The 25,751-nt window shown below is 43.0% G+C and overlaps 1 protein-coding gene across 2 annotated transcripts in view; it reads right to left on the bottom strand.

The window, feature by feature from the left end:
• TADA2A (transcriptional adaptor 2A) overlaps window positions 1–24,391 on the bottom strand; it is a 271,049-nt gene extending 246,658 nt beyond the window's left edge. Inside the window, exons 1-5 of one of the 2 annotated variants that reach the window (XM_083173206.1) lie at window positions 24,151–24,391; window positions 20,623–20,729; window positions 15,540–15,599; window positions 2,535–2,626; window positions 2,043–2,200 (exon numbers count right to left, since the gene is read on the bottom strand). In XM_083173206.1, coding sequence (XP_083029332.1) covers window positions 2,043–2,200; window positions 2,535–2,626; window positions 15,540–15,599; window positions 20,623–20,682 — 370 coding nt within the window. In that variant the 5' untranslated portion in view covers window positions 20,683–20,729; window positions 24,151–24,391. The remainder of the gene's footprint in view (window positions 1–2,042; window positions 2,201–2,534; window positions 2,627–15,539; window positions 15,600–20,622; window positions 20,730–24,150) is intronic. The other variant, XM_083173205.1, reaches the window with a different exon arrangement.
• Window positions 24,392–25,751: the final 1,360 nt, after the last annotated feature.

Below are 25,751 nucleotides of genomic sequence, written 5' to 3'. Positions count from 1 at the left end.
GACATTACATGCTAAGGGCACTGGAAACGCAATTGTTGGTGTGTTAAGGTGTCTTTAGTTCCAACTAGTAGGGAACTAAGTGTCAACAGCGACCATTTCTTTTATCTCATTTTAATAGCGCAATTTTAAAGTTTTTGTGATATCTATCTAGAAAAATGTGGAGTGGCGCAACTCTCAATATACATCCATATTGAAATACACAAAATCCATATTTTAATAGTATTTTCTTAATTAAAATGTATTTTTTCTTTTCTTTCTCATTAACAGTTCTTCACTGTAGATTGATACAAATCATAAAAACGTGCTGTTTCACCCATAGGTGAACAATCTACAGTGAAGAACTCTTCATTGAGAAAGAAAAGAAAAAATACATTTTAATAAAGAAAATACTATTACCATATGGACTTTGTGTATTTCAATATGGATGTATATTTAGAGTTGCGCCAATCCACATTTGTCTTTGTATCTTTTAATTTCCCCCTAGCCAACAGGGGTATTGCGGTTAAGGCAGCATATTACTAGTATTCTAAATTTCAATCTTAAATTTAGCAGGAAGAAAGGGGTCTGGTGTAATGTAATTATATATATATATATATATATATATATATATATATATATATATATATATATATATATATATATATATATATATATATATATATATATATATATATATATATATATATATATATATATATAATATATATATATATATTATATTATGAGTCTTATACCAAAAGCAAACTGCCAATGATCGGACCAGCACATCCACGTGTATATGAATATCAAAAAGGCACACATTTATTGAAGCATGTTTTGACTCCACTAGGAAGTCTATTGCACACCAAATAGTTTTAATAGTTCAGAGAGAACCCCAATTCTTTAGATGAATAAGAGGGGGTGCTGTTCCCAGCAGTCAAGCATATAATGTTTTTTAGGACAAGAGGAAGAAAGGGACTGCTTTCTGGGGAGCGCACTAAAAAAAAATGTACTCATAAAATGTAACCTTTATTAGTTTGTCTTTAATATTCCCAAATTGACTGTATGGGAATGGTAGTTTCAGCGAAACATAAGGGTTAAAATCGTTTACATACAAACATTTAAACACAATGTGATCAAAGGAAAGAAATGTGGTGTTTTTAAAATTACACTTGGATCCTGTCTGAGAAATGTTTTGTTTTATTTCTGCCGGTGATGTTGTATCACGTATAGGACAGTTGTGACCCTGTGTTATGGCTTGTGCTGATCTCTGACCCTTGGCAATTTGGTAGGATGTCTGGTGTCCTATTGGTACAGCCAATCCTTTAAGTGCCACCTACTGGCAGTTAATTGTATTACTCGTAGTAAGTCAGGTATCCGGTTAGAAATATAATTTTTTTCCTTCACCTTGAATTATAAATGATCCTTTGGCGCCACCTGCTGGTGGTTTGGTTAATCCACTGATTTTATAGGGATTATAAGAAGTAAAAGGAGATACCTGCACTCATATTTATAGAGCAGCACAAAAACCATTCATGCACAAACATGGAGGGTATACGTGTGAGTGTGTTTTGTACATTCAAATGGAAATGTTTAATTACTCATCAGATGTATTTAAGCGCTCAGGTAGGTATGTCCTATGTGCTATATTGGCAGGGTTTGAATTATCCCTTGCTGCCTTCAGATTAACTTTATATCTGATTAATTGGCACCTTTTGGGTGACTGCTACCTGCTTCACCCTGGGTGTTATAATTTCTGACACCTGGGTGATCTTAAGAGCGCCCTATTACATGTTACATCACAAATCAATACATTATTAGGCTAACAAAACATCTCAAACAGAATGGCAAGCCAACGCATGCGTTTCGCTGACTAGCTCAGCTTTATCAAGGCCAGGCTTATATTTATTCATATCTGCCCACCAATGGGAGGCCTGTCTTAATGTCATTAAGACAGGTCTCCCATTGGTGGGCAGATTTTACATATGGGAAACATTTCAGATACTGTAATATGTTTTCCAGCATTATCATGAGAATTATAGTACAGATCTGTCATTTATTACCTTGAAATGGAACAGCTGTGTTCACATTCTTCTCCTCTTCTGCCTGTTTCATATTAAGTAAAGTGCTTGCAAAGAGGGGGTTATTAATGAAATGTTTCATATAGTGGCTTTCACAGTCATCTTTTGTCTTTGTGCGCATCTGATTAGCTACTTCTTGCCTAGAAAAATATATATTTGATGTAAGGTTAACCACTTGTTAAAAATTGTTGGTTGCTTTTACTACAAAATGACCAGTTCTATGATTTAGATGCCGGGTACATCCCCCAAAGTGAAGTCGGCGGGCCCGGCCCACCCCTTTAGGCTGTCCTCGAACCGAAGCACCCTGCCCTGATCCTAGAAGGATCATTATCAGCACCCAACTGCTCTAAATATGCAACAAAAATCAAGTGTCAGACTAGTGACCTGGTGCTCAATCCTGTAGAATGCAAGAAACACGTAAGACAAGGGATAGCATTCTGGTACACAAACACACACACACACACAATACCGTACCAGTTTCCAAAGCCACAATCCATTACTGCCTCTAGAAGAGCCATTTCCTCCTGTGCTGTCCAGCTGGGATCAAGGACAGGAAAATCAGAGGTCTATGAAAAACAGGTAAATATGTTATCAAGTGCTATTAAAATGCAATGCTTTATACAGGTTGAGTATCCCTTATCTAAATTATTCCGAAAACCAGAGTCTCCAAAATGTACTTTTATTTTTTGATAAAAACCTACTGGCTACATCTGTAACTGGCACTACTGGGGAAATAACATGTAACTGGCACTAAATATGTGCTAGAAAATTTAGAAAATGATTGCTTGGCATTCAAATTCAGTGCCTAAGATAGTACACAAACTTTGTTTTAGGTTTTAAATCCTTGTTGTTTCATGCACAAATAAAATATATTTGTCTGTATTTCACGTGTTTGATGTGCTTATACAACATAAATGCAAGATACCTCAAGATACGTCATTCAAAAGATAAAAATATCCCAAACTACGGAATAATCCATTATCCAAAATTCTTCTGTTCCCGAGCATTTTGGATAAGGGATACTCAGCCTGAAAAAAAAAAAATCATCTTTATCCTAGTCCCAAGAAAGAATTTACACAATTTCAAAATCTAAACAATGAACTGTAAAATACTTTTGGTGTGTACACATGGTGCAATTTACCCTTCGATTTTGACAATATAGTCAAAATCGAATCATATCGCATAGACATCGAATGGAGATAGAACATGTATTTAAGCTTTTTATCCCGATACGATGCCGATGCGCAAAAAGCCAAATAGACAGTGCAGCAATAACTATATAGTGCAGATTTAATGTAGATAGCATGAATTGAATGTAAATAGCACATGAGTTAGCCAAAATTGAATAGCAAATCAAATCAGTCGAATAGCAAAGGGATCTCACTGTGTGTACACACCATTTGAAGGTAATATAATCAATAATGTGTGGCAATGCATTAAAAACAATCATCATAAATAAATAACAAACAGTACGCATTATAGGGACTGGATAAAAAAAAAGACAAATATATGTACAAAAAAGTACAACAGCATACCAAAGAACAGTAGTGTTCCCGCTAGGCTTATTTTGCGGGGCGCTGCGCCCTGCCCCTTTAATAGCTGCCGAATTTCCGCCCTGCCCGTTTCTGCCCGCCCTGCATAGTTAATAGCAGCTGCCGCGCTAGGAGCCCTGTGCGTACAGTAGCACCATGCCGTGTAGGTCTATTACCTGTATTACAGTAGCGCCCCACTGTGCAGCTCTATTACCTGTATTACAGTAATTCAACATCACGGAGTGTCAGAGCGGCAGCAGCAGGGACAGTGAGCGCCAGGAGATCACGGGGCAGAGGCTGCTCTGCGCGTCCCCTTTAACGGAATCGTCCCAGAAGCCCTATACCAACACTGCGGTCCTTGGTCCCCCCCCCCGTTGCAGCAGCGGAGCCTGGTCATCGGCCGCAGCCTACATACAGTACACGGTGTTGGGGACATGGAGGACACCGCACGGGCACCGTGTCCCGCAGCTTCCTAGTGACTGGAGCAGGCTCAGGGGGTGACTGGCATCAGGGGAGCCCACGTGTGGTGACACCCGCTGGCTGGAGGCAGTGCTTGGCCCCTGGGGCCGGAGATGGACAGCTGGGCACCCAGGGACATGCAGCCCTCCCGCTCCCCTGCCGCGCACTTGTTGATCGCCCAGAGCAACTTTCCTGCTGGGGAAGTGCCCGAGTGCGGCGTGTAGGGGGGTCCCGGCTCATCTGCCCCCCCTCCGTCGGCCACACGGACTCCTCAGCACTGCCTCTGGGGGACTTTATGGGGGATATAACCCACACTGGAGATGCTACGAAAGGAGTTACCCCTGCCAGAGGGCTGTGAGCAGGCCAGGGATGTGGACTGAAAAGTATATTACATTGATCACAGCAACAGGACCACCAGCTGTATAGACCCCAGAGACAGGTACAGCCAGGGGATATCTGGTACGCTATCAGCACCCTGGCAGTGCTGCCCCCCCCCCCCCTGTACACTATCGCTGCACACACACGCCCTGCACACTATGTACATAGCTACTGATGCTGAGGGCTAAGCAGCTGGCACAATCGCTGTGTGAGTACAGTGATGGTCCGGCTGCTGCTGTACCAGGTGCCAGGCAGTGGGCGCAGTGTCAGTTTACTAGTTGCATTGGATGCTGCGTTTCACCCATTTAACATTATGCATTAATTATCCTGTGTGTTACCGGTGTCTGGGATTAGCATCTAGTCATATTGAGATCCCTATAGATGGGGGCGATTTGTGCTCAAATGCTGATAGTGTGACGCTCCGGTGTCACAAGATGGGTTATATAGCATAAATGTGCTGATGGTGTGACGCTCAGGTGTCACAAGATGGGTTATATAGCATAAATGTGCTGATGGTGTAACGCTCAGGTGTCACAAGATGGGTTATATAGCATAAATGTGCCGATGGTGTGACGCTCAGGTGTCACAAGGTGGTTATATAGCATAAATGTGCTGATGGTGTGACGCTCAGGTGTCACCATTTTGACCATTTAAATTAAAATGTGCCCTCGCGATTGAAAAATGTGCCCTCGCGATTGAAAAATGTGCCCTTCCCGTGGTCAGCACCATGCTCTAAAAAATTTCTAGAGTGAACACTAGAACAGTGATACAAAATCAAATAACGGATTAAGTGCAGACATCCATAGAACAAATACCGTACATCCCTTGGAATGAGGAACTCTCCAACATGAGTTCATTTTGAAAGGCTTGCCAAGGACCAAACCCTATTAAACAGTTATGGACATTTCCTCTTAATGTACATAAAACCTTCATGGGTGATTGCAGAATTAACCAGGCCAAGCCATTTTTTCGAACTGTAGAACATTGCCGAGCTATACAAACTATGACCAAAACATAAAGGTTGTTAACATACAACTGAAGATATTGATTCAACGCATCCTTAATACATAGGCCAGATACAGCATATACATGCAAGGATAGAGCAAATGGGTATAAATCTCAGCTCTAATAATAGAGAACATTGTTCCAAAAAAATATTGAAGTTGAGAATACATATAAAATGTATTTGTGAGATAAAAATCAGCACTAAGCCGAGCAAAGGATTTTAATGTAGAATCTAAATATAACTGACCTCTAAATATAACAACCTCATGAACTACCCAAAGGGACACCGCACACCAATAGGTATCCGGTTGATAGATCAACATGCACTAGGCTGACACAGATAAAGGGTCAACATGGCAATGGTTGACGTGTTTTTGGGGAATTCAGGTTTTTTGGTGAGACATTTTAATTTCATCCATGTGTATTCCGATTAGGAATGGTTTAAGAGTGCCAAGCGCAACGAGGGTATGTGGTACACTGATTTGGAGTCCATATGATGAAAACTACAAATGGACACTTAAAACCCACTTCAAAACCTCATGTCTACCTTGCCATAAGTCACCAATTTCATGTTAACTTTTTATCTATGTCAACTATTCAATGTCAACCTTTTATAACAACAACCCCACCAATACGAATAGAAAAAAAATAGGCAATTACCACAATCTGCAATCTGATTAGCAGAGCCTGTTCTAAAAGAAGGGGGCATCCCTAACCAGCATCTCGGCCAACAGAAACTGGAGAGGAGAGAAAATAAAGTCCATCGGGAGACTCTGTATTCTAGTGCATAAACTCATCTCTAAATGGAGACACAGAGGATGTGTTACTGGCACAGGACCCTCATTAATTCTGGAGGATAACAGGTGGACCCCCAATGAACAGGAAGGACAAGAATGCTCCTTATTCTGTTTCTGCGGAGGGTGTGCTATCATTGGACATATTGATTGTACATAGAACAAGGAAAAGTATGTCACAACGTGGTGCACCTAATTGACTTAGCACAAATAAAAGTTAACTTTTATTAACATTATTTAAGATAGCGAAATTTAAAAAAAACACAGACAAAACAACATAAATGGTGTGTTTAAAAATGGTGGCTCACGGAAATCGCACAATTTCAGACAATTTCAATATGGTTGTATACAGGAATAGGTTGCCAACATTAGTACTTTATATATTTATATCTTTTGGCTTAATTCTCCAGTATACAGGTACACGGAATTGTGTATTTATACAATGCAGAAGAAAATTGCCCACTAGTTATCTGTATGTTTGGTGTGGCACATTTATTGGTGTAATATACTGAGGTTTATTACATTTGTATTATTGTATCACTTTCAGCTTATACTTACTGATAGAGAGAGTCGACATTGGTTTCAACCAGTGTCAATTTGTCACATACAATGTAGGACTGAATTGTCCCTTTAAGTCACTTTGGAGAACCTCAAACAGTTAGTAGACTTCTTAAATTAGTCACCCTGGTGGAAATGTGACATGTTAGAATGTTTTTCATTCCTTCACCTAGGGTATCGCTCAGTAGGTCATATAATGTGCGAAAAAAAGGGGGGGGGGGGGGAGTGATTCTATTTGGGACAGTCAACACAAATGTCGACCAGTTTCAGAATTATCACATATAATATATAATTCTGGGGCTGGACTACTCCTTTAAATTTGTCACAGTGACGAGAGTTAGTAGGCTGCCCAAGGGATTATAGAAATGAGGATGTGACTAGTAAAGTTTTTTACACACGTACAGTTTGTGCAACTGTTTTCTTGTATGTCTCACATAATATATTGTGTAATGTAGGAGAAAACACTTTTAACACAATGCTGCTTGTGTGTTTTCTTTTTTTGTATCACATCAAACAGTCAACACATACATTAGTCCATGTCGACCATCCGATGCAATATATTAGAAATAACACACTTTGTAATATTTCTAAAAATGTCTCAAAGTTGCTTAGATATTTTCCCTCCTGGGAGTATGATTTTAGTATAATTTTGCAACAATGTATGCAACCTTTTTTAGAAAGTGTCAAGGCAGTATCCTACACTGTGTGGTGCTGGAAAGACAAATTCAACAGAAAAAACTCAATATAATGGTGCTACAACTGCATATAGGTGTTAACCACACTTTATAATCTGTGAAGACGGCATTAGGTGATCAGTGTCTGTCTGCACAATTTCCAACTGTCAAGGTTGGTGTCGACTATTGTGTCGATAACATGTTTATAGAGTCAGGGGGGTGTAATCTGTCCATCTCATGCGGGGGATCAACACTATCCGCGTAGATCAGTGATGATCTCTCCGCCGAGTATCAGGGTAGGGTCAAAGAACAAAGGAGGATAGAACCAAGGCACAACCAAAGCTGCCGTACAGGGAGTGTGTAGGTCTCCCGATATTAAATGTATAAGCAAAAAAAGAAGGGAGTACAGCGCTAGGTTTAACTGAAAGGAATGTACACTACCACATGTACATAAATTCAAAACATTTATTGTACAAAGAAATAAATGAGAGCTCTCATAAAAACATATATGGTGATAATAAAACAAGGTATAAAAACAATCATACAGAGGCTCTCTGAATATAACTCCACAATGTAAGCATCAGCATATATATAGTTACCAGAGGGAGTATGTGTAATCTCCTTGGTGATTATACTGCATAGGTATGTCCCAATCCGGATAGATTGCCCAGTAGTCCAGGAATCAAATATAAAGATGGTTTTAGGCAGTCCTTATGGTATATAGATACCAGGCTTGGTGTTGCAATGGCTGCTTGAGAAGGAAGGTCCTGGAGGGTGGTGAACTGGTCCGGAAGTAAAGTGCAAAATAGTAGTGCAGTCTTGGCTGGTGCAAACAGGCAATAAAGTGCAGTGGAGTAGTATATAAGCTGCTCAACGCGTTTCGACGCTATCAGGGTAGGGTCAGCCTGTCTGTTCAAGCACACTTGGGTATCTTACTATCAGGTTATAATAAACTTATGTGGCCAGACATCCGTATGCTGTTATTCCCTAATTTTGACATTTGTCACTCTGCTTTGTCTACTGCTGGGCTGAAGAGCTGACCAGCATCCGGTTCTGCGAGCGTCACCTCAACATATCGCAGAAGACAATCTTGATGTATAACAGCTTAATGCAGTAGGCCTGCACAGTTGCAACCTCAGCAGCACATTGGTGGGCCAGGCACCATCGTGGAGGTGGATGAGAGCCTCTACGTCCAGCGAAAGAGTCACGTTGGCCGCATGTTGCCCCAGCAGTGGGTCTTTGTGGGCATCTCGAGGGAGACAGGCCAGTGCTTCATCACGGCAGTGGAGCAGCATGATGCCAGCACGCTAATGGCTGTCATTGAGGCCCACATGGAACAGGGTACCACGATATAGAGTGACTGCTGGAGGGCAGCAGTTGGAGCAGGCTGGGTACCACCAAAAGTGACACGCAGCAGTTGGAGCAGGCTGGGTACCACCACGCCAGGGTCAATCATAGGTACCACTTTGTGGATCCCGACACCGGAATTCACACCCAGAAGATAGAACGGTTGTGGGGTGCTTGCAAGTGGCGCAATAAGCTCCAAAGGGAGACCGCACATCATCACCTGGACTCGTATCTCCAGGAGTTTATCTGGAGGAAGAGTGTAGGTGCAGAGGACCCCTTTAAGCAAATCCTGCATGCGCTGACCCTGCTCCCCCAACTGGACAAAGTCGACGCTGCAGAGCCAGAGTCGACAGCATCAACCTCAGCACCTGCTTCCTGTTCAAGTGGTGGTGATGATGGCACTGCAGTTCCTTAATAATGACTTCTTACTAGATTTTCTTCCTTTTTTTGTGTCTTTTATTGTTCTTTAAATTAATTATGTTGTTATTGAATAATTTTTTTCCCATTAATCTTCTTTATCTTTTACTAAAAAACAGTTAACACATATCGTCATTACTGTCTCAGGTGTATGATTTTGCAGGTGTGAATGTGTTCCTTAAACACCCACGCCATCCCGAAGCGTGAAGAGCGCAGCGATCCCCGCGGTACGCGTTCTACCGACCTTTTCATACTCCCACTATCCACGTCGGCGTGGAGTTGATTGTATATAGTGTGGCGAGCGCAGCGAGGGGTCGCGGATTACTTTACATGTATTCCGCGTCCACTCACCGCGCTTCGGGCTCGGTGGCTCGCCACACTATATAAGATCAACTCCACGCCGAAGTGGATAGTCGGGGTATGAAAAGGTCGGTAGGACACGTATCGCGTCCACTCGCCACGCTTCGGGATAGCATGGATAGTGGAATAAACAAGGTCGACAGCTGTTACGTCGACAAGTGTCATTATTAACAGGTTTATTTTGTGTTTTGCACACTGTACCTCTATGTACCACGATTCCTTGATAAAAATGTAGACGCTGTATGGGTCTAAATTTAGATGCACCCTTGCATCTTAAAGCGTCTAAATTAACAGTATGCCGGTGCTGTACTTAGACGTCTGAATAGCGTCTAAGTCAGGGCTGGGCAACACCGGCCCTCCAGATGTTAATGAACTACACATCCCAGGATGCTTTGCATTAGTTTTGCTATGTGGCCATGCTGAAACTGATGCAAGGCATGCTGGGATGTGTAGTTCACCAACATCTGGAGGGCCGGTGTTGCCCAGCCCTGGTCTAAGTAGTAGACGCAAAATACAGACGCCCCCTTTCCGGTCGGTCTATTTATCTGTGGAACTACAAGTACCACAATGAGTTGTTAGCGCTAGGCTGCCACGGAGTCACTACGCTGACAATGTAGTTCAAGCTGGAGCTATGAAACTACACAAGTAACATAGCAACTTGTCAGCGCTGAGCTGCAGCTTAGTCACTACACTGAAAGGTCATTATGGCACCTGTAGTTCCACGGATAAATGAAGCTGGCACCCATAGTTCAAGCTAGTGCCGTGTAACTACACAAGTAAGGATGACAAAGCTATGCTACTTCTGACTGACTACGCTAGCTGACTATAGACGCTGTTTCTGACTGGGCTGCTACTTCTGACTACGGCCAAGTAGACGCTGTTACTGAGTATGCTCAAAATAGACCCTATTTCGGCAGCTTACGCTAAGTACGGACGCTGATTACAGAAATAAGGCAGTCTGGCAAGCTGCCAGGATTCAAACAGGCGCTACGCTGATAACGTAGCTGAAGGTGCCCATACATGGTGTGATGAACTCCGTCCTTTTAGTACTAGATTGCATAGCATCTAGTACAAAAAGCATACAATGTACTTTTTGTAGTAGATACGATGCAATCTAGTACTAAAAGCACGGGCTGCACAGACTTTATGTGCTGTGCGATGGGATACCGTGTATGGACACCTTTAGTACAGTAAGGCAGGAGAGAGAGAGACAGAGAGAGACAGAGAATGAGAATTGGCAACGAAGGTAGCACTCCCGGATTTAGCAAAGTGACCAAAATGCTAATTTATTGCAGGTACAAGTCCTCCGACATGTTTCGGGCACAATCCGCCCGTCCTCAGGGATCCAATCAACATCATCATTCTGATACTGTGCAGACTTAACCCTTTTGTTTATAGATTGAAAATTGGGAAAAGTCCAAGGGTCCAAAAAAAAAAAAAAAAACATGTAGAGCTTTACCAAGAAGTTCATGCTCAAAATCCCTCCAATGTGGCAGAATGAAAGCAAATTATGTGATGTGAAATACTTATTGCCAGTTATCTGAAGTCCTTGGCTGTAGTTGTTGCTGTTATTAGGTTGAAGCGGGCAATCATTTTTCACATACAGCGAGTAAAGCAAGTATTAAACTCAACCCTTTCCTCAGTAAATATGTTTGTAGTTGGGCTATTGTAATATTTTCACCAAATGTCGTCAACAACAACCCATGCACTCCACACATTTAAAGAAATCAAACCATACATTTCCATAACTTAAGCTATGTGTAATAATGTGAAAGGATACTTATCAAGTATGTCTCGGTACATTTTTCCATCCATCCTTCTTTCAATAATAGGAAGTATGCTGAAAAATAGCCCCACACCATGACTAGTAAGGACAAAACCATGTTGTATTGCAGGTGGAACAAATTTAACATGTGCAGAAAGATTTGGGTGAGGTGTATTCAACCTGAACTCTATCTAAAATTGCAGTGTAAAAATAAAGCAGTCCATATTTACCCAGAAACAAAACTCACCCAAATCTAACTCTCTGCAAATGTTACATTTGCCCCACCTGCAGTGCACATGGTTTTGTCCCTTTAATACCCCTTTCACACTGCACTTTTAAAACGGTATATTGCCGTTTTTTTTTCCTTTTTAAAACGTTTAAGGCTGCAGTGTGAAGGTGCCAGAGTTGATTTACCGGTTAAAGTTAACTGGTATTTCAACACGTTTAAAAAGCAGAGTCCTACACGTTTCAAAGCCGTTTTTTAGGCAGTGTGAATGGATCTATTTCTATGGCTTGAAACGTGTCCCTTGGGGGTTAAACAGGTTTGGTATTAAATGCTTTTTAAAACGGTTTTCACCTGCAATGTGAAAGGTCTTAAGGTTCAGACCCGTTTTAAAGTCCCATTTAAGAATACAGGGTCAATACCCGTTTCTGCAATGTGAAAGCAGTATTAGAGAGAAAATTTGCTTTGCGATCCAGTCTGAATTATGCCCATAGTGTGTACGATGGCAACCAAAGAGTTAAATATTGGTCTCCTCTGACCACACTACAGTATGTTCTCCCAGTATTTCAATGGCTTGTCCAAATGTTGTGCAAAAAACTTTAAGTGAGCTTCAACATGCTTTTTCTTCAGCAATGGAGTCATGCATGGCTTCCTTTGAAACGATTGTATCTGCTAATTTCAGTTTTTTTCTGAAGCTCTCCATAAGAAATCTGGTGAGGAGAAACTGGTCGTGGCTGGTTTGTAGTGAAATTATGTTCTTCCCATGAATTATGGCTCCAACAGTGCTCACTAAAACATTCAGAAGTTTAGAAATCCTTCTGTAACCAATACCATCAGTATGTTGTGTTAACAATAAGTTATTGAAGCTGTTTGCGATTACCAATCATGAGATGTTTTTTGTGAGACATTGTATTATATTCCATTGGTTGCAACTAAACCAGTTTACATGAATTTGCATTGACACGGGCAGGATTGCTTTCTAATTACTGATAGATTTCAGTGTCTTGGCTTTCCTTGCTTTTTTGCACCTTCCTTTCTTCATGTGTTCAATACCTTTTTCCCCATGGCATTTCACATTAATACACATAGCTTAATTGAGGGAACTCTATGGTTTGCTTTCTCTGCATTTGTAGATTGCATGAATTGACAATTGAAAATGTCAATACAATAGCCCCATTACAAATACAGTGCATCCAGAAATATTTCACGTGGTCATTATGGGGTATTGTGTGTAGAATTCTGAGGGGGGGGGGAGAATGTATTCCATTTTTGAACAGGGCTGTATCATAGCAAAACAAAATGTGGAAAAAGCGAAGCGCTGCGACTACTTTCTGGATGCACTGTATGTATACTGAGAAAAAAAAAATGTAGAGTTTAATACTTATTTGTATATAAAACATTATTTCTGCATAAACCTATTAAATGGACAACCTGTTAACAGCTAGAGCTAAGGATAACAGTCAAAAAGTTTTTCCCATCACGTCATTTGCTTTCATTCTGCCACATTGGAGGGTTTTCGAGTATGATCTTCCTGGTAAGGCTCTAGGAGTTAATGGCTGTACTATTATTGTTGTACAATTTTTGCTGGACCCTTGGTTGGGTTCAGTACAAACTGGATGTTCACATATGATTCATTGATAATATCCAAAAGGCAGCACAATCTTATTCAAAAAAGCATGAAAAACTCCAAAGTTAAAAAACGCCAACATATAAATCACAATAAAAAGGTATTTCCTCTTACAAAAACAAATGTCACTATGCCGTCAAGAAGGCAGGAAAAGGTTTTTCAGATGTAGCAAACCAGACCTTTTCCAGGTACTCTCTCTCTATGTCAAAAACAGACTTTAGGACAAGCTGGTGACAGCTTGAAGTCCTTCGTGTCACTGCAGCTAGATAGAAGGGAAAGAAGGGATTCTGCAAGGAGAACGGAAAAAGAACTTTATGCAGCTATCTGAGAGAAGCTTGCAAACTTTGCTAGCAGGCATGGTTAGCCTCGCAGTCAACCACCCATCTTCTGGATTGAACCGACCCCCAGACGCAGCAGGAACAGGTGAGGGAGTAGCGCACAGCTGAGATCAGCAGTTAGGGATCGCGCACCCTGCCGGAGACAGCATCGGCAGTCTCCTGGCCCCGGTTCCGCCTCCATAAAATAAGCATTGGAGGTATATGCCGGAGTGGTCAGGTATACTGGATATCAACAATGGGAGAAACCTGGTGTCTGCAGTGGTAGTGCGATCACTGGGAGCCTCATCACTCTCCCTGAAGGGTTAACTATCTGGAGTGAGAAGACACATGGAGAGTCACAGTGGCAGTGTGACGATCCGTGTGTCACCGAGAACAAAGGATAGAAAAAGACCCCACCAGCAACCGCAGCAGAAGGGTGAGTGCTTTTTTAAGTTTTCCCGGTACTTCTTTGCCAGCATGGCGCCGCGCTACTTCCGGGTTACGCTCGCCACAAACTAAGTAAAATAAACGAAGTTAACGCCATGCCAACATGGATAGTTCATACCTCCACTATCCATGTTGGCATGGAGTTGATTTCAATTAGCGTGGCGAGCGTAGCGAGCCACCGAGCCCGCAGCGTGGGCGAGCGAAGCGAGCCCCGCAAGGGGACGACGCGCGGCGCCATGCTGGCGCCGTGAAAGTAAAGAAGTACCGTTTTCCCTTATACTCCAGACCTTGTAAAAGGTCCTGTCAATCTATGACTGAACACTTATAGGAATACCCGGGGGAACATATGGTCCTAAAGTCTGTTTTTGACATAGAGAGAGTACCTGAAAAAGGTCAGGTTTATTACAGCTGAAAAACCTTTTCCTGCCTTCTTAACGGCGTAGTGACATTTGTTTTTGTGAGAGGAAATACCTTTTTATTGTGATTATATGTTAGAGTTTTTCACGGTTTTATGCTGACTTTAAGAAAAGTGGATTGTGCTGCCTTTTGGATATTATCAATGCATCATATGTGAACATCCAGTTTTTACTGAACCCAAGGGTCCAGCGCTGCGAGATGTCTTTAAATTATAGTTCAAATGTATACTATAGAAAGACAAAAAGTATGTGTGGTCTTTTTTTAAAGAGCAGCAGCAGGACATTTTATAGCGCTCAAAGTTTGCTTTATTTACCTTTTGTAATTTCAGTTCAGATTAGGTTGTTGCTGTATATTGTACTGCCTTTTAACACATATTAATAAAATGTAAAAAAATTTAATAGCAAAAGTGCCCCAAAAAAGAGAGTTATCTTTTGCCTTCTTTCTATTTATGGTTATCCATAACTCTTGGGCGCACCAACAACTTTATGAGTGATATTTGAATCCTTATATACGCAAATGTTGGTTATACATATACAAATTTTTTTAGTCGGTGCAAGCCAATAGTTTTCTTCTCTAAACCATTCCTCTAATCTACCTAGATCATCAATCATTTGTTTTAACCCTCCTGGTGTGTCCACCCTGTTGCATACCTTTGTGTCATCTGCAAAATAGCACATTTTACCCTCAATTTCATTTGCAATATCACCAATAAAGATATTAAAAAGCACTGGTCCAAGTACAGATCCATGGGGTACTCCACTTGTAACCTTTCCTTCCTTGGACTGTACTACGTTTACTACAACTTTGTTTTCTGTCCTGCAACCAAGTTTGACTGGCAATCCGGATTCAATGTCCCACCTGCCGAATCCCAAAAGGGGGGTGAAGCCACGAGATACGGCAGTGGATCATCAAGCTGCGGCCATTAGCTCGACAATCCACTGCTGTTTTCGGCAGAATGGGCATGATTTTTTATAAAGTTGGGCCCGTTCTGCAGAGATCCCTGTTCAGTGCTGTTGGGAAAGACAGCATTGAATACGGCCCCGCCTCTATTTCCCCCTAGGTCTTAAATGAACAGGAAATAAAAAAACAACACAACAAGGAGAAGGGGGATGGATTTTTCAGGACTGAAAAAAAATTCAAAGAAATGATTGGTAAATACCATGATCTCATAATTGTGATCACTCTGGTGTTTCTTATACTCAAATCCTCTTGAGAAGCACTGGAAAAAAAATAATACTGTTAACAAGGTCATTGATAAAATACAAAAACAAGGGCAGACTACAGAGCTAGCAATTCTGAAGATGGCTTGACGAACATATGGCAATTTTAACTGCATTTAACAAAGATATTCTATCCAGATTTGTTTACACATGCCTTGGTCATAGGCGCCAAAACCGTGGGTGCTCTGGGGCCCGAGCACCCACGGGCTACGGCAGCAGGGTCCCAGCAGCGGATATGCCGTCAGCAGCAGGGGTCTCTTCGGCGGATGGGAGCCAGTAGCGGTATTAATACAGCTACTAGTTCCCATCTTCCGCATGGACCCTGCTGCTAACGGCATATCTGCTGCTGGGACCCCGCTGCCAGGAATCCGGATCACTCAGCACACATCGCTGGCACACATGCAGTGCACCAGCGATGTGTGCTGTACGACGTGTCCAGGCCAGTGTTCTCTGGTGGGAGAACACTGGCGATGGCTAGATTTTGACTGCATGTAGTCAAGATCTAGCCAGGCGATAGTGACACAAGGGACTCTGCACCGTTGTCACTAGGGGGTATACACAAAGGATGATGTATGCTTAATTTCTCGATCTAGTCAGATCACTTAGAAATTGCCCCATTTAGGCTGTATACGCGCCTAAAAATATATCTGCAGCTCAATCTATCTGCAGATAGATGATCTGGCCGTCTGTTCTACATACATGCTACCCGATCAGTCTGCATGTACCGAATGTGGTAGGGCGATACTCCAATAAACACCAAATGAACTAGAATAAAGGCCTAAATCAAGGCACCTTTTTGTTATTGGAGGCTGGGTCGCGAGTACACTCAAAATAGAGGGAAGTAAAAACAACCATGACCAAGGAAATTCGTAAGCAAAGACCAGAGGTTCCCAAAACTGGTCCTCAAGGCACCATAATAGTCATGGTTTAAAGAATTTCCATTGCTGAACACATTAGTAAATCAAAAGGATTGAAATACTAATTAAGCTTGATTATACTTAAATTGTTATCTGTTAAGCTGGGTACACACCTAAATGCTATAAAGCAGACAATCATTCAGACAAATTAGATACATTTGAGAAATCAAATTACTTCAACCAAACAATCATATTTATCTGATTTCCAGCATTTTAAAGCTCCCATACATTACCAGATTTTTGTTCCCACCAGACATATTGGACAGAAATCTTTCTGTGTATACCCCGCTTTAAGCAATCTACACACTACGTGATCCTCGCCAAAAAGTGGGGGCCATGCTGCAGCATTGCTGTCACTAACAAGGACCTCCCTTGTCAAAACATGCAGGATGAAAGAGGGGGTCATTAATGATGTAGGGAGTATGTATAAAACATAAAAGAAACATCAAATCTACAAAAATAATCTTAAATAAGACTGGAAGGAAATAAGCTGACTCTCCTTAAACCCCAGATGGAGTGTGCTGCCCGGGTGCTTGCGTCTGCCAGACAAGACTGGCTGATAGAGTGAGGGGTGAACGGCACTCCCAGGACTTGAAGTAAGGTACAGACAGTAGGTAGTCAAATCAACGTTTTGGTTTATTTAACCGTTATCAAGAGTGCCGTTCACCCCTCACACTAATAAAATTATATATATGGACCAATATGCGATCATCACAACCAGTTTGGTTTGTATCACAGTTCAATAATCATGGGGTATACATATTCACCCATCCAGTAACAGCAGTCAACGGACCATTTCGGCACACATAGCCTTCTTCCTGGACTGACCAACTCAAATGAACATACCAAACCACTATATAGTGCATGACTACCAATTACATTTCCCACACCTGTGCATAACTGGATTACCTGGCCTATCAGCAGCCGCCAGTGATGTCATAGTTCCGCCTCCGGATCTCCATATAAGGAGTCCGTCAATCAAATAGCCTAATCATGTAAATGTCGTGTATAGTAGCCCCACAGTGCAACCACATACCTGTTGGTGTGTGCGCTGTCTGATGTGAGGAAGGAGGCGGCATGGAGCAGGGCGGCACATGTGGATCACTCTCTCGGTGTCCCGGCCGCAACCCCTCTCTCTGCTCAGCCGCTCAACTTCCGGCCAGTGCAGTGTCATGGTAACATGACGCTCAGCACCAGCGTGTGTCAGACGGAGCCCAGTCGTCACTGCGTCCCTGCATGTGGACGCGTTGCCCTGGTAACAATGGGCATATGCTCAGCACCAGCGTGTGTCAGACGGAGCCCAGTCGTCACTGCGTCCCTGCATGTGGACGCGTTGCCCTGGTAACAATGGGCATATTATAGTATAATCAAGAAGATCGGCTGCTGTTAATTACTTAGACACCTATTCTAGGCTCATGCATCAAGTAGACGGCCGCTAGATGAGCCAGGTTAACAGTTTTACATATAAAGAAGAAAACAGTGAAAAGACTAAGACAATATAATAATAAAAGATAAAGAAATGTATATAGAACATTAAGGATATAGCTATAATAGACCACAGCTATCATGAAGAGTGTATAGCTAGAAAAATTGATTTAGAAGATAACTCTGGGACGTGCAGTCACTAGAGAAAAACAGACAAGGGGAACTCCTCATTCAATCCCTGCGGTGATAGGGTTTTCAATTTTTTTAATCCATTGGCATTCACGTTGTAGCAATATTTTGTGCCTGTCTAAACCCCTCCGTGGTGGGGGTATATGGTCTATTGGCATAAACACAAAATCTTTGATTGTATGTCCAGCTTCAGAAAAGTGTTTAGCTACTGGGGGAGTAGTCGCATCAGTGCCACTCAATGCTTTCTTTATTGAGGAGCGGTGCATACCGATTCTTTCTTTGACCATTCTGATGGTCTTCCCAACAAAGTTTTCTGCAGGGGCACGAAATTACATATATGATATATTTCGACTCGCAGTTTAGTCGATGAAAGATTTTGAAGGTCGTGCCCGTGATGGGATGGGTGAAATGTGTGCCCACTTTTATAAACGTGCAGTTAGTTCATCCCTTACATCTGAAGGCTCCCATGCTCCTATTCAGCCAGGTTTTGTTAGTGCCTGTCATAGGGCTAATGTCTGATTGTGTAATCCTCTGTTTTATATTAGGACTACGTTTATAGCTGAAGAGAGGGATTTGCTTACATTCCTTGCCAATCACTGGGTCGGACTTAATGATGTGCCAATGTCTGTGCACTGCTTGCTTTAATAGTTTGGACATGGTGGAATATGTGCTGGGGAAGACCACCCTATTCAAGGTCTTGTCCTTTGACTCTGGATTGAGCAGGACCTCCCGGTCTAGTTTCAAACACTTTTCCACCATCACTTCATGTTCATTGTACCCACGATCTAAGAATCTTTGAGCCATTATGTGCAGATCATTCGAAAGGTCTGCCTTCTCAGATGTAAATCGGGCAACCCGTATTAGCTGGGAAAATGGTAGCCCTCGCTTCAGCGGTTCCGGATGGAAACTGGTGTAGGCTAGGAGGGTGTTTTTATCGGTTGGTTTTGTAAACACTTTTGTGGTATATGTCTCGCTTGTGGCACCAATTGTAACGTCCAAGAAGTCCATTGTTTCAGGATGGCTTTTGTGCGTATACATACAAACACAATTTTTTACCTCTTTCTGCTGTGGAAGCAACAAGAAGAAGAAATAGGCGGCACTCTCCAGATTTAAAGAAATAAACTTTTTTTTGTAGTGGAAAGTAAAGTTACATGATTTACGTCTTTTTTTCAAGTTAGATTAAAGTGACAAATTTTAACAAAACATCTGTTTGTCACTTTAATCTGACTTGAAAAAAAGACGTAAGTCATATAACTTCACTTTCCACTACTAAAAAAGTTTATTACTTTAAATCCGGAGAGTGACGCCTATTTCTTCTACTTGTTGCTTCCACAGCAGGAGGAGGTAAAAATCGTCTATACTATCCATTTGGAAGGCACCCCGATATTGCCATATTAGTCTGGAGTGCCGGACCATCCGACTGTTTGTTTGTTTGAGATAGATAGATATATAATCAAACACAGCATAGTTTTTTTTATCATTATCATTCCGTATAGAATAGCTATAAACAATTAATACAATTAACACATGCACATACATGTTCAGGACACATCCCTTAGCTGATTTGCATTTGATCACTAAATCATTATACAAACCAGCAGACTCTTACCATGCAGTCTTATTTAAGATTATTTTTGTAGATTTGATGCTTCTTTTATGCTTTATACATACTCACTGTATGATTCATATTTGTGATTTTTAAGATCGATTCTGTAAAGAAATTATGATGTTAATGCATATAGCAACCGATTTAAGCTGTGTCTGTTCTGCCCACCTCATGAATCATTTATGAGAGCTTGGATATTTAAATGTCAAGTTAGTAATTAAAGCCACACCCCCTGATGAAGTCATAGCGTGACAAAACACGTTGGGTGTGGCTTTGGAATCATTGATACGCATTAACGTTGTTGTGCCTGTATTCTGAATGACAAGCCGCATCTGATATTGTGGACATTAGAGTGTAATGGGAGCCGTCCGGAGGCACAGATTACCTTGTGGCGAGGCTGATTAAACTGAGATGTATGTAGTGTTCATTCTAGCACCCGCCAACTTTGAAAACCCATGCAGTTCCTCTTCCCTGCCTGGGGTGTCGCTGTCTGCTGTAGTGTTTCTAGCACAGTGTGGTCTGTATATCAGCACTGACATGTAAACCAGACATGTGCTAGAAACACCACAGCAGACAGCGACACCCCAGGCAGGGAAGAGGAACTGCATGGGTTTTCAAAGTTGGCGGGTGCTACAATAAACACTATGTATGTATGTGATGCTCATTAAAAGGTTTATCTTTCACCATATCTAACTGCACCCTTCATTCTTCTGTTTTCTTCTATGCAACATTGGTCAGTGGTTGGACCTTTTTGGAAGTGGCTGCAGGAATGTACCGAGGATTACAAGCACAAAAAAACCTGTGTGAACTAAACTTAAATTGGACATATTTGCCCACACACATTTAAAGGGAATAAAATAGAGTGGATTCAAATATTTAACATACCTGTAAACAAAGCAGAAATTCTGGAGGGCCACAAACAGCACACTTAACATATGGCTCCATAAGATAAGAAGAACAGCCCCGGCAAGGTGGTTTATCAAAGGAATCTCCTGTAGTATGATTTAAGAAAATAAAAGTATGTTAAATATAAAATTTTGTAACATGCCAGGTGGTGTAAAATGTGAGTCCTCTATAAGTTAGTGAGGTGTAAAATGTGATGTGTATAAGTTGTCAGATAGGCAGAAATACTCCTTTTTCCCTCCTTACAGTAACCAGCAGTACTGCATAATGCGGGGTACACACCAGGACGACCCGCTCACGATGCACATCGTGAGCGGGTCGTCAGTGTCTCGTCCGACCCGCTCACGATGACGCGGGAGGGCACGACCCGCTCACGATGTGCACCGTGAGCGGGTCCGATCCGATGGCGACCCGCACCCGGTTCTATGGTCGTCATTGAGATCCTACCTGCAGCAGGTAGGATCTCAATAACGACCGACCGACCCGCGGGACCGCGCATCGGATCGGAATCGCTCCACACCAGGTCAGAAAAGGGCCCAATCAGCACACAATCTACATCCGATTGATCGGAATTGGATCTAGATTGTGCTGATCGGGCCCTAGTCGTCCTGGTGTGTACCTAGCATTAGTCCTAAGTGTTTACCATACACACCTAAAGGTGAATACACACTGTGCTTTTTTTTTTTTTTTTTTTTTTTTTTTTAATAGCTGGGCTAAAAATCACTCAGTGTGAACTGATAGATTTTCATCACAGCGATTTCAGCTATCATTTTCCCCCTGGCCAGCAATTTTTGCGTTGTGAATAACTTTTTGTAATGATGCGCTCGAATCAGCGCTCACCACTGCCACATACACTCTGGGCAGCTTTTGAGCTGAAAGCAGCTCAAACAACAAAACTGAGCTGCTTTCAGCTCAAAATTGTCCAACGTACATGGGCCTTAATAATGAGGGAAAAGCATTACCTAAGCACTTAAGGTTCATACACACTGGGCGACTATGCCCAGCGTGTATGGACAGTGATGATCTCCATCATACACACTGAGCAGCTTTCCCCCTGCTCAGGTCCATCAGCGGGTCAGGATGGCTTTGCATAGGGCAGCGCTATGCAAAGCCTCTCATCTGCTGGTAATACCAGCAGTTGAACAGCTTTTGTGGCGATGTTGCAGGAGCGTGCAGCAGCGCTCACCGCCGGGCCATTCACACTGGGCGGCTTTAAACTGAAAGCCACTCAAACCTGATGTTTTGAGCAGCTTTCAGCTCAAAGTCACCCAGTGTGTATGGGCCTTTACTTGGGTCACTGGTACCACATATTTCTCACTGAGAGAGAAGTTTTAGACCGGGGTGGTCGGGACAGACTTGCAGCAAACTACAGCATTCTGGAACTTGTAGTGCTGATCCACATCTGGGTGGCAAGTAGATGGGTGCCTGTGATAGCTATTAACAAGAAGGAGAGATTACTGCATGGTCAGTACCATTCCAGTTATTACATACAGTAGTCTCCAGACTATACAAGGAGGCGTTTCCCGGCAACAGCTGTCAGTCAGCCCCCTTGGACTACAAGCTCTATAATGGCAAAGTTTTCTGAAGGGAGTCAGTCCCATTTTAACCAATTCCTCTCATAGGGGTATATGTATTAAGCCTTTACAAGAGATAAATGCAAGGGTGATAAAGAGAGATAAACATCCAGCCAATAAGATCCTTACTGACTTTTTTCAAACACAGCCTGTAACATGGCAGTTAGCAGGTGATTGGCTGGACATGTATCTCTCTTTATCGCCCTTGCATTTATCTCTTGTTAAGGCTTAATACATTTGCACCATTGATCGTTACATGTTTAACAACATTTATTAAGACATGCCTTTAAGCAAATTAAGCAGTAAATGGTGTATAGGAATATGCTTTGTATACCACTTCTAAAAGCATACTGAACTTGCCTAACTGACACTCTCCATGAAGGAGAAAAAAGGCTTTTTTCCTGGACTTCCATGGTAGTGTATGATTGCCATCACATGTGGTGAGCCAGGTAATTGATAAGAAAGGTGTTTCAGCACAGGAGATGGCAATTATACATTACCAGGGAAGTCCAGGAACAGAGCATTTGGTACTTGTGTATTTTGGCGGCGCCCATCACATCGCATACCATAAGGCATGCGATGCAACGCGATATCGCGCGATACTGTACAATGTCATACAATTTTGAAATTGTATGACATTGTACATGGCATACAATGCGATGCGACGCGATTAAACATTGTAGAAGCACCCTAATGGGTGCTTACAATGTGAAATGCACCCCAACGCCACCCCCCTCCCCCCAACAATAAACGTGAACCCGAAGCGTGGCGAGCCCGCGAGGGGTGGCGGTACGTGTCCTCCGACCTTTTCATACCCCCACTCTCCACGTCGGCGTGGAGTTGAGAATAGAAAGTGTGGCGAGCGTAGCGAGCCACTGAGCCCGAAGCGTGGCGAGCCGCGCGGATACCTGTGAAGCCCGCGAGGGGACTCCGATGCCTGTGAAGGTATCCGCGTGCGCTCACCACACTTTCTATTCTCAACTCCACGCCAACGTGGATAGTGGGGGTATGAAAAGGTCGGAGGACGCATACCGCTGCGCTCGCCACGCTTCGGGTTCACGTTTATAGTGGGGTGGTGGCGTGGGGGTGCATTTAACATTGTAAGCACCTATTAGGGTGCTTAAAAGCACCCTTTATGGTGCTTATACGATCTTTCGTCGCATAGGGCGCAAAAATCGCGTCGCATGCCATGCGATGCACATCGGGTTCGCCACTATAATACAGTACCGAGCATTTTTCCACATGGTGAGAGTCAGGTAGGAAAGTATGTCTAAAGGGCAGTGTGCAGACGGACACAATGGTGGCTGTGCCCACTGCGGGTATGGGTGAAAACCGGACCAGGACAAAACCCCCGGACCGGACATCAAACTCTGCATTTTGGAGCTTGTAGCCTTCGGTCCGGGGGGTGTCCTGTCCGGGGGGCTGCCTGTGACACCGGTCACCAAATAGAGGAGGGGGTGGAATAAAGCCTCCCTGTATGGTCCGGGCATGTAGCAAAAACCGGACGGTCCGGACCACACGGGGAGGCTGTAATCTCCCCTCCACCATGTCCCTGGTGATAGCTATAACAGGGACCCCGACCCCCCCCCCCCCCCCCCGGACAAGACACCCCCCCCCCCCCCCCGGACAGGACACCCCCCGGACCGGACCCTACAAGCTCCGGACTGCAGATTTGATGTCCTGTCCGGCGGTCCGGAGTTTAGTCCCGGTCCGGTTTTTACATAGTCCCCCCACTGCTGCTCCTAGTACTGACATACACTAGTAGATTACAGAAGCAGTCAGTACGGTGATACAGAATAAATAATGATAGCCTTTCCTAAATACACGAATGATACATGGTAAAACCCAGTCCACGGTGTGCAAGTGCAACACCATGTAGCACACGGACACGCAGCGCTCGAGTCATTAGCCCAAACACAGAGCGCGTCTCAATCACCATTCCGCTCAGGCTGCAGCCCGCGCGGTTGCTCGGTACTCTGTTATTTCGGTTACCTCCATACGGGGCCAGCCGGTCCATGCTGCACACAGCCCGTTCCCGGCCCGGATACCTTCACACTAATTTCGCCGCAGCAGCACAGCCAATCCCCTGCAAGGAGCTCCCACAGTAACCATGGGAAAGCCAGGCAATGCTAGTGGATAACCGAAAGCGTGATCGGCCGTGCACTTGTGTGCGCAATCGCATACCATTACCTTCCAACATGGAGGGACACAATGCTCTGTTTGTGGATTTCCCCTTAATTTATGATTACCATCACGTAATTTGAACATATAATCACAAATTAAGACTATGGGGCAGATTTATTAAGCTCGGTGAAGTGAGAATGTGGCTGGTACTTTATCACCGGCCAATCAAATCCTAACTGTGAAGTTACAGGCTTGGTTTGAAAAATGACAGGTAGCAGCTGATTGGCCGGTGATAAAAACCAGACACTTTATCACTTCACCGAGCTTAATAAATGTACCGCTAAATCTAGGAATAGAGCATTCTGTCCCTCCTGGAGAGGGTCATGTTGGCAGGTATGTATACACAGATACGGAATTAATATTATTATGACCATCAGTGATGGTCCCAACCTGACCCTCTCCAGGAGGGACACAATGCTCTATTCCTGGACTTTCCTCTTAATTTATGATTGCCATCACCTGTGGTGACACCTTTCTGATCAATGGACCTGTTTAAAACAGGTGATGGCAGTCATACTTTAAGAGGAAAGTCCAGGAACAGAGCATTTTGTCCCTCCTGGAGTGGGGCATGTTGGGAGGTATGCCATCACTACTTTATATTTATAAGGTGCTGCAATTGGCTTGCAACGCCATAAATTAGGGATGGCCATTGGTACAGTCGCCATCGATGGTTGCAATTGATGGTGATTCTGCATGCAGACATTGATAGTTAAAACTATGTGATGGGCAACCATCGATCGATAGTTTTAGCTATCGATGGATAGCCATTTTCTTTGACTGACTGGTCCAAAGGCAAATCAGACTGTGGGGGCAGGGCTTCCAGTTGTCGAGGCGGAGCTATATTCGGTGTCCCGGCACCTTGAAGAAAAAAAAGAATAGAAACATTGGGGTAGATTTATTAAGTTCGGTGAAATGAAAAAGTGTCTGGTTTTTATCACCGGCCAATCAGCTGCTACCTGTCATTTTTCAAACCAAGCCTGTAATTTCACAGTTAGGATTTGATTGGCCGGTGATAAAGTACCAGCCACATTCTCACTTCACCGAGCTTAATAAATATACCCCATTATTTCTACTATGCCATCGATATAGGGAAACCATCTGGTTCTCCCCCATCAATGGCAAAAGTATTTGACATCGTCCATAAACCATCAATGATTTTGAATCACCGATGGTCGATGGCCATCCCTACCATAAATACAGCACACATTAGAAGGGTATACACCGTATACAGATCTTGACAGTAACTAAAAACACTATGGGCCAGATGCACTAAACCAGGATTGTCCCTCTACTTCAGGAAGAAAATGCTCTGTTCCTGGGCTTCCCTGGTAATGTATGATTGCATGTTTAGAT

The sequence above is a fragment of the Crinia signifera genome, chromosome 2 (genome assembly GCF_055691185.1).
Source record: "Crinia signifera chromosome 2, ASM5569118v1, whole genome shotgun sequence".
In the NCBI taxonomy this organism is placed as follows: Eukaryota; Metazoa; Chordata; class Amphibia; order Anura; family Myobatrachidae; genus Crinia; species Crinia signifera.
Note: the sequence above shows the minus strand (reverse complement) of the source record. Positions and strands in the feature narration are given on the sequence as shown.